At 37.7% G+C, this 10,346-nt stretch overlaps 1 protein-coding gene across 2 annotated transcripts; it reads left to right on the top strand.

Annotated features, from left to right (window-relative positions):
* The first annotated feature begins 3,798 nt into the window (after positions 1-3,798).
* LOC143710943 (uncharacterized) lies at positions 3,799-8,854 on the top strand. Of its 2 annotated transcripts, XM_077202192.1 has the most exons (5): positions 3,799-3,989; positions 6,224-6,796; positions 6,979-7,014; positions 7,191-7,289; positions 7,378-8,854. In XM_077202192.1, exons 1-5 carry the CDS (start codon positions 3,979-3,981, stop codon positions 8,321-8,323), a joined length of 1,665 nt encoding a protein of 554 aa, XP_077058307.1. In that variant the 5' UTR covers positions 3,799-3,978; the 3' UTR covers positions 8,324-8,854. The 2 variants fall into 2 exon arrangements, with proteins under 2 accessions (XP_077058307.1, XP_077058308.1); XM_077202193.1 differs by lacking the exon at positions 6,979-7,014.
* The last annotated feature ends 1,492 nt before the right edge of the window (positions 8,855-10,346 follow it).

Below are 10,346 nucleotides of genomic sequence, written 5' to 3'. Positions count from 1 at the left end.
ACCTGCAGGCCGGAAGAGGACTTATTTTCTTCTTCTTCTTCTAGGTTTATTTAGCGGTTACTGCCATATATATCCATAATAAAGCCTTTATTATGGATATCTATGGTTACTGCAGCGTCTTTCCCTTATTATTTTTTTTGTCCATTAAATATATAATACAATATAAATTTTAACAGTTACAGGGGGCAGCTATATATATATATATATATATATATATATATATATATATATATATATATATATATATTTGTGTGTGTGTGTGTGTGTGTGTGTGTGTGTGTGTGTGTGTGTGTGTGTGTGTGTGTGTGTGTGTTTCAAATTCTGATTCTGAATACGTATTATTACTATTCATCCATTTCTGAAAGATTGCTTGGACAAAACTTTGTCATGCACGCCTACCAATTCTTGCATTTAATACATTAACAAATTTGTTAAGGTAAAAACATTACCAATCTATCAAAATGCGATTAAAATAATTAATAATGATATGCAAATGTTGATTTAAATAAATAGGCCTGTTTAAATTATTGAATAAAATCAGATTTAAATGAAACACATAATACATCTTACAATAGTGATTAGAAAAACGTACTGATGTACCAAAAATAGGCTAACACTTTGCATTTTATAATAGTTTTCTTTTCTTTTTAATAATGGTGTCTAAACATGAAAATATTTAGATGCCTTTAAGGATTGTGATTGAGCATCTAAAAGATTGAAAACACGCCCCAGAAACAAAAGTGGTTAGATATTATTTAGGCTATGTATTATCAGTTACTGAAACCCATTTTAAATGCAATATAAAGTCTAGTTTTTTATCTTACCTTTATCTTTACGGCAAACACAGAGTCATGGAATACATATCTAACAATGCAATTGTTTTACCATTGTATCAATTTACTTATAAGTGGGATACGTGATTTGCAAAACAGCCGGCAGATTTTGAAAATACACAACTCAAAAGGTCCTACCTTCTTTCCCTGACTCCACCCACTCCACCCATTCGAAGAGGGGCATGGGGGAGGGGGGTGTGGTACGACCGTTTGATTGATGCGCAATGATTCCAGGTGGTCTTGAAAATGATTGGCTGGAGTTTTTCGAGTCCTGCCCGTTCCACAGATGATAAAAAAATTAATTTTCATTTCAGTGCTTCTAACTCAGTGGCTGTAAGTGGGTTAGGAATAGGATTTCAAGTGATTTTGAAAAAATGGTCAAAAAAGAAAATCACATACCCCACCTTTAATATAAGTACTAATCTGTGGGTGATGTTCAATAATTATAAAACATAGCAATTTACAACATATTACATTTCTTAGTTGTTACTTTAGCAGACGATTGTGGCACGAGGTAATCACTGAAGTGTGCAAATGTTCGTCACTGTGGGATTGTAGTGAAACTACATAATGTTTTAAATGGTTTGAACCCTGAATGCTGTTTCTGCACCATGAGGGGGCGTTGTTGGGTGTGGAATAAATGCAATGCCAACTTGAACATGCTCTCGCATGTTTAAAGGGATACTCCACCGGTTTTTCATATTAAACTATGTTATTCCCTCAACTAAGACGAGCAATAACACCATACTAATACCATAGCAAGTGCTTAAGTTGGGAGCACTTCAACTTGGCGCAGTAATATCATCTCTCGTGAAAAGGATTTCGACTTGGGCGCCTTTTATTATAAAGTGGAGGTGTGTGGTCGCTTCTCTTCTTGGCACATATTGAATGAAGAGGGCTGAGAAAAGATAAATCGCAAGCAAGCGATTTAGTGCACGCACTGAGAAGAGAGAGGTATGTATCAACTCGTCTTAGTTAAGGGAATAACATAGTTTAAAGGTGCTCTAAGCGATGTCACGCATTTTTTAGGCCAAAACATTTTTTGTCACATACAGCAAACATCTCCTCACTATCTGCTAGCTGCCTGTCCCCTGAACACACTGTAAAAAAACGCGGTCTCTGCAGACACCCCAGGCTCCACAAACAGCAACAAAAGCAAACTGGGCTTACCCGCACCATGAAACATAACAAACTGTTCCAGCCAATAACCGACAAGAAGGATTTGGGGGGTTAGTGCGCGGATGAGGAGGAGGGAGGGTCTAGCTAGCCTCCGTTTTGTTTGACAATAGATCGAACGTCAACAAGAAATGACGTCACCCATGATCGCTTAGAGAACCTTTAATATGAAAAACCGGTGGAGTATCCCTTTAAGGCTTTAATTCCATTAAAATGGTGGTGCTTGCTTCCTAAATTTCTTTATCTCTCTCAGTGTTTACCTTTATTTATTCCCCTGTTTTTTTTTTTAATCTTTGGACTCTGTTATCTCTTCTTTTATTTAGAATGGCACCCTCGCTTACGCAAAGCATACCTTCAGAGGCCTAAATGCAATGGTGGCATGTCCTTACCTAATTTTAAGTTTTTCTACTGGGCAGCTAACATACGAAACACACTTTATTGGTGGAATTATCACCCTTTGCCCCAATAGACCGTCCTGGGTGGACATAAATGCTTACAAGCAAATTTGCCTTCCAGCACTTCTTGCATCTAAATTACAGTTAACTTCTTATATTCCATTCGATTGCCCAGTGGTGAAACACTCATTGAGGATTCTCACAAGGGGCAAAAATGTCTAATAGACTTATTTTTGAATAATTTATTGGCTTATTTTGAGCAATTGGTAGTATGTTTTGGTCTTCCCAAGTCAGATTTCTTTAGAGTTTTGCAAGTAAGACATTACGTTAAGTCACTTGTACCAGACTTCCCGGCGATGTCCTCCGAAAATCCTTTGGATTGGTTCCTTTCATGTAACATATTGGCCAAGGGCCAGGGATCTTCCTCCCTGGATAACATTAAGAGAGCTTGGAAGGAAGACCTTGACAGACCACTCTCCGAAGACACAAGGAACTGTGTCCTTAAACAGGTCCACGTGCTCTGCATTCACTTATACAGTTTAAAGTTGTACACAGAGCTCATATATCCAAAGAATGTCCAATCGATGTCAATGTGCTGAGGGAACGTTAACTCACATGATCTGGACATGCCCCGAATGACCGTCAAAGCTCTGAGGGGTGAAACGCCGCATTTCTTCTCGGACAGCTCTCTCACTGGCATAAGAGATCTCCTCTGGAATAAACTCTTTAAAGCAATTACAATTTATGTTTTCTGCAACCGGAATCCACTTCAGTCGAAGGATGAAAGAAATGAATGAAAACCAATTTGAGGATAATTGGGCTCCCAGGCGAGACGCCAATATGTCAGTATCGATGTAACGTCGAAAGTGACTGACTGAATGGGAACCAGTCCCATAGTCTCTGCTATAGCTAAAGCTTATGATGCTTTTGGGAGCCCAGAACAATGGTACTGAATGGGAACCAGTCCCATAGTCTCTGCTATAGCTAAAGCTTATGATGCTTTTGGGAGCCCAGAACAATGGTACTGTGGTACAATTATGGTACAAATATCCTTTATGGGTAGAGAAGGTACAAAGGTGAACCTATGAGGTTATTTCTAAAATGAGAAACTAAAGGTGCATTTTTTGACAGTGAAAACAAAACATAATTAAGGCCAATTAAATGTTACAAAAAAACATGTCTTTCAAATATAATACTAAGTGGGTATAAATGCCCATTTTATTCTTAGAAATAATTGAAAAGATCAGTTTTGTTTAGAGGCATGTGAGTTCAAGTGCATGCAGTAAAAATTATTGGTATAAAAATTATTGGTATCTGTAAAAATTATTGGTATCTGGTTTTGCAATACTGGCCTTGTATTTGGTCCAGCCCTCTATAACACCAATTTTTTTTTTTTTTTTTTACTTGAACCTCTGAGCTGATGGGGTGTAACAAACGAAACAGAGAAGAGAAAAACAAAACTTAAACTCCGCCTGGAGCAAAAACAAAAGATTTACCTCTTACTTTCTCCACTCAGTTTGACAAGTTTCATCACCAGAGTTTACCATCTGCAAACTACTGTGAAATAGACAACGATGGACACCAGGTGGGTACTTATTTTAAGATTTGTTCAAATATTTTTTCCCCATATTTTTTAGGCTGTAATTGCACAAAGTTGCGTCCCATAGTCTAGCACAGTACAAGTTTTTTGTTGCTGTTGCTTTTTAGATAGATATATAGAATAGTAAGTGTTAGTTTTAATGTTATAATCCATTTGATGAAGTCAAATTACAAAATAATAACAAACACAAATTACCTGACACACAACAAAGTGGATATTCAAACAGAAATAAGATGACAGCAACAGAACATTGCTCTACAAATCTGTACAATTGGACTAATAAAACCGACTTCTGGGACGTTATGTCACACCTAAAGACACATAACATCACTGATGGAGGCATTTATGCTATTGAGGTATGGTGTCGGTTAAAAGTGTCAGTTGTGGAGTGGATAATACATGTCAAAAGTCCCAGGGGAATAGTCTCTCTAATGATTGAATGCCAACCTTTAATGGAGGGAGGCTTATCACTGATCCAGGACATCAGTAAATTCTTTCTTGCAGCATATGTTAACAGACAAAAAAGCCATCTTTTATGTTCTCATTATGTTAGAAATGAGCTTACAGCCCACATAGCAATATTGTGACGGGCCAGATCTGGACCACAAGCAGGCCATAGCTGCCACATATCAGCCAAGAGAAAATAAATAAACCACAACTGGACCTTCTCTGAGCCACAAAAATCATCTCAGCCTTAATAAGCCTGTTAACAAGCAGAATCACTCAAGAAAAGAAGAGAACAGAAAAAGAGATGAGCAGAAAAACAGGAACTACAACTGACTTGCAACCACATCCTGAGATGAAATCACCTGAAGATAAAAGAAGACATTAAATCTGAAGATATCAGCAGAGGAGGATTAAACAACTCCACAAACAGCATTACCAGCTTCACTTATTACTAACCAGACTGACTTTGTGTTATACGTCTACAAAAGTTTTATAGAGAATTAACAGAGGTTTAACTGCGTTTAATTTGAAGTCACCATAACAGTGATTAGTGTTTCCATTAGTTGGGCTGTTAACTCTTATTATATCTTTTATTTGTTTGTGCTGCTATGACAGCACAGTGTGTGTCTGTAAACAGTGTGTTTGTCAAACACATTTACAGTAGAACAGGAAGATAAAACGTACTGAAATCAGGTGATGGTTTTGAAATCTTCATGAAATAACCTGATGTAAATGTAATCTAATTGAATCTAACAGTGTTGTTTTGCCATTCATATATTTATATTACAAACCCTGTGCTTTTGCAGTATTATAAGATCCAGTAGTTTTGTAAAAAAAAATCAGCTAAAAGATTCTAACAAACATAAGCACAAAATCTTAATCTGATGGCACACACAAATATCAACAAATTATCAACGTATGAATCTCAATAATGGTGACAATCAAAAGGACCTTGATGCAATGCATGCTGAGTACCTAGACTCCCAGCATGCATTTGTAACCTTTGGCTAAATATAAAAATTTTTTTTAAAAAAAACGACTACACCACCTAGGTAACTTCTCCACCCAGGGAAGTATAAAAATAAACAAAATACCCCAAAAAAGAATTACAACAATACGAAGGACCCTGCTGGTTCGGATTGTGTCAAAGACAGAGACGTGACTTCCAAGAAAGTTTATTTCACACAGAAAACATTCAGTTTAAACCATCCTAAAAATAGATCTCATACACAATTTACCAAATAAATACCCACAGTTGATAAGAGACCGTAATTAATCACTTTAGCCGAAGAGACAAACCACACAAAACAGTGAAAAAAAGTTCTTAAAGCAAGTGATAAACCAAAAATAAAGAAACAATAGCAAAAGAAAACAATACACTCTCCTCTTCTGCTAAGCCTCAGTATCACAGGTCAGATAATTCACATGTGGACATACACTGGCAAATACATTTTTAATACCGATTGGAGTCGTTAGAGCTGTGGTTCGAAGCCGCAAACGTCCACTGCAGTCAGCCGTACGAACAGGACGAGACAGCAAGACAAACGGGTAGCTATATAAAAAAACAAAACAGCAGCTAGCGCTCTGGGCCGCACCTGCAATAAGAATACAATAAAAGCACAAATAGTGCATCCATTTCAAGTGCAATTTCAATAGTGCACATTTAAGCTGTTATGATTAAATTGTTTTGAAATCCATTAATCACATATTTATTCAGAGATGAAATATCATTGTTACTACATAAATTGCTCTGTTTTGATTTTATAATGCAGGGAACAATTACAGGAGCTCCTGTCGGAGTATGTAGTGGACACACTCAACTACATTCAGACAGTGAGGGACTTCTGTGACAAACAACAAATATGGACCCTTCAGAGAGAGAAAGAGCTGAAGAAGATGAGAGACATCAAGGCAGACAAAGTCAGTCATACGTTTAACTATCTAATGCACTCAAATAATAAAGCCAAGGCATTGTGGGCGTTCCTGAGGAATAGTGTACAATCTGGGTCCATATATGAGGAGCTGGAGACGAAACTGGGTGCTGTCCTGAAGAACACACTTGAGGGGCTGGAGAAACTTAATGTGTTCCTGGATGCAGTGGAGAATCTCGCAGTCACTTCACCGTTTGTCTTCACTGGACAGATCTTCTTGTCTGAGGACGAGAGTCTTGAAAGTGTGCGATCAGTCATCACAGCTGCAAGAATATCCTCTCCTCTCCTCATCAACTTTACACGAAATGCAGAAACCTTCTTCATTACTTCAATCAGTAACTTGGACACCATGTCCTTTCAATTAGAAAAATACATACGAATCACAAAACAGATTTGTGAGAGAATGGAGAAAAGGTTAGGACTGACATTCATGCAATGTTTATTTTTAAAAGATAGTATTTTGATTACATACACGTTAATACACACAGATTATCAAAATAATATCATTTATTTAGCATTTACTAAATCAATTAAATCGAAGGCTTAGTTTCATTATTTTATCAATAATCCCCCCCCCCCCCCCCTCCCCCTCACAGATCCAAGAGTGATTGGGGGTATAAAGATATTCACAGGTAAGTATGAGTAAGTTTGGGGTTAATTTAACATCTTCATTATTCATAATAACCTAGGGGCCAAACTGAGTGGAATCATTCAATCTGAATTCAAATTGTATATGCTTTTATGATATCTCTGAAATACCTGTCTAAAAATATAGGCAAGTCTTTGTTAATCCTGCAACTCTCTACAGATGCAAGACGTCTCAGTCTGTACTGAAGTTCAGCTTGAACTTAAGCAATTACTCCATGCAAAAAATGCTTGATCATTTGAAGCAGTTATGCAAAATAAGGTGAGTCCTATATTTATGATTTGATGTTTTCTTCACACTCATGCATCATGAAAGGTGTCTGTAAAGTATATTTTCTATTATTGTCTAGGATGGACCAGCACACAAAGCTAGCTTTAATTTTTCAGGAATACGCTCTGCAATTCATTGGTTTATTCAGTGACTGTCACTCTAGAATGGAGAAGTGTCTGTCAGATCTGGAAGAGAGTGCAGTTCAGCTGGACAGGATGAAGTTGGGAGCCAGTATCTCCTCTGTGACTGGCAGTTCGGTTGGGATAGTAGGGAGTGTTTTGTCCATTGTTGGTATTGCTCTGGCCCCAGTCTCTGCAGGAGCGTCACTGGGTCTCACTATAGCAGGTCTCAGTGTGGGGGCGACCTGTGGGGCCAATAGTTTGGTCACAGGCTTCACTGAAGTAGGAGTCAACCACTGGCATAGTAGAAAAACCAAGGATATTTTCCATCAATATATGAATGATGTGGAGAATATTTTAAACTGTCTGGATCAGGCCAGTAGACGGGAGCATGTAGAGGGCCCTGTTGGGTTTGGTATTATTACTGCTGTGAAACTGGCAGTTTTGAGGACACCTACTGCTGTATCATTAAGCCAACGTATTAAAGATTTGATAGATGGAGCTTCAGCTGTTAAAATACTCCAAACAGAGGAGGTGATTGCGACTGCAACCAAGGCTGGACTCCAGGGGACACAAAGAGCTGGTAACATTCCCAAACTGGCAGCAGACCTTCCCGACATTGGGCAGCTGGCAAAAGGGACGCCACTAGCTCTTTCAAAGTCTGCTAGAGCTGGATGCATCGGTCTAAATGCCCTCTTTATTGGCTTCGATGTCTTATTTATTTGCAAAGAGAGTATAAGTCTGGCCAAAGGGAGCAAGAGTGAGGCCTCTCAGCTCATCCGCTCACGAGCAGCTCTGTGGAGATCTGAGCTGGAGGCCTGGAGGAAGATCCATGATTCCTTACGCATAGGGATTACGAGGGTTAGGAAGAGTCAGGAAGTGTTGGAGCAACCTTTTTTTCCTTAAAGAACTTTAAAAAGTTATTTACAAGATTGAGAAGAGCTGAGATGAGCAATAATTTAGACCTACAGTTAGACTTGCTGTCCTGGATTATTAATCATTTTTTCAACTTAACATCTACTTCTTTTTTTCAAGCTTTCTGGTTTACTAATTGATGAAACAGGGAAAAAATATATATATATTTATATATTATGTTTTATCATTTAATAATTTAGATCTTAAATAACATTTAATCAAATGTAATTATATTTTAAAGATATCATTATTATCATGTTGATGTGTTAATCATTACTATAATTTTTATGTGTATACCATTATTATAATTTGAAATGTATACTTTACTTTTATTAATCTTTATCCCTCAAATGTTAGATGAGGGCAAAAGTCTTTACGTTCCCGATAGACAGACCACAAATGCTTGAATGTCTCAGAATAAAGTGGTAAATGAATGTTATATAAGCTCAACATCTTGTAGAAGGGATTTGTGCAGCAGTTCTGTTTTGTGTATTGTATTAAGATTAAAAACTTTTAGACACATTTGGGGTATAGACAATGGCCCTCATTTATCAAAAGTGCGTACACCAAATTTCCAGCGTACACCCAAAACCACGGTGCGCCGTACGGCACGCTCAAATCCTACGCCAGCTCAGGAGGTGGTGTAGGCTACATGTAGTACGCACGTTTTGAGTTAGTGCGGAAATGCGCAGAAAATTCCTAACACCACAAAACGCACTGACAAACTAAAAGATATGATATATTATGACCCACTGTAATACAACAACAAAGTAATTATAAACTTCATTGTTTATTTTTGTGCAACATGGACTTCAATGTTTAATTTGTGTGATTTTACCAAAGCATTTGATTTGTAGGCATATGTATTCCTTCAGTTGCGAGCCTGTGCGCTTTACCTGACGTCTCAGGGTAAGGCCTGAATTAGCAAATCCAGGTGATTGGAACAAAATACTGAGGAGGACCTTTACTTTCTGAACCTGGACTTTACAGCTCTGCATAGCAATGCCACATGACAGCCAAGAGCAAAGAAATAAGCCAGAACTGGACCTTATCGTAGCCAAAAAATCTGTGTATATTAAATATGGAGTAATTTCAGCCACAACCTCAGATCAAATACAAGAGAAAAGAAGACATTAAATCTTTCACAACACAAACCCTGCGTATTCACAATTCTCTAATGTCTGTATTTGATATCTGAATGCAGTAACAGTGCTTGCTCATTTAGCCCGGCTTCCAGAAATGAAATATGGAAAGATGTTTTGTTTTGTTAAGAAAGGCCTTCAACATGTGTCAATACATACATCTGGGAGTCACAGGGGTCATTGAAGTCTATCGTTTAAGGGAACATTTCTCAGTTAAAGCCTTACTTTCCAGTTAGACTAAAGTTTAGCGCTTCTTGACAGAAAGAACGCATAATCCTGATGTTTTGAGAATACTCTCCTGTTTGTAGTTAGAGCCTGGCCAAATCCAACCTTGAAAAAGCTGTGTGTCAGTGTGTGTGTTAGTCTTCTTGGTTCCAGGTTAAAGGGGAAGTATTGTATAACAGAAAGATCTCGAACCTTTATAGGCATTAATTCACTCTTAGACCAATTTATTCGGTACCCTGAAAATGTACCAAAATGAGAGATAATTTCCAAGATTCTTGCGATAGTAAAATTAGGCTTAGTAATATATAACAGGATGTCATCAGCATACAATGAGAATTTACTTAATGTATTCTCTGTGCTATATCCATGTATTTTGGGGTCGGAAAGAATAGTGTGTGGTAAGGGCTCGAGTGCCAAAGCAAAGAGTAAGGGAGATAAAGCGCAACCTTGCCTGGAACCTCTGTGTAGTTGAAACGTTGAAGAGAACATCTTGTTAGTCAGAATTCTTGCAGAGGGCCTACAATAGAGAATTTCTATCCACTTTGCGAAACTAACACCAATATCAAACTTTTTTAAAACTTTAAACCGATAAGACCACTTGAATTGGTCAAAAGCTTTCTCTGCATCAAGAGAAACTATAACCAGGT

This window comes from Siphateles boraxobius, unplaced genomic scaffold, assembly GCF_051911475.1.
Source record: "Siphateles boraxobius isolate OS27281-9 unplaced genomic scaffold, OSU_SipBor_1 49, whole genome shotgun sequence".
NCBI classification, from domain to species: Eukaryota; Metazoa; Chordata; class Actinopteri; order Cypriniformes; family Leuciscidae; genus Siphateles; species Siphateles boraxobius.
This window is presented reverse-complemented; position numbering and strand designations above follow the sequence as displayed.

Coding starts and splice junctions, on each gene's coding strand:
- LOC143710943 (XM_077202192.1), top strand. Junction 7,015..7,190: donor GGGTATAAAGATATTCACAG/GTAAGTATGAGT, acceptor AACTCTCTACAG/ATGCAAGACGTCTCAGTCTG. Junction 7,290..7,377: donor AAGCAGTTATGCAAAATAAG/GTGAGTCCTATA, acceptor ATTATTGTCTAG/GATGGACCAGCACACAAAGC.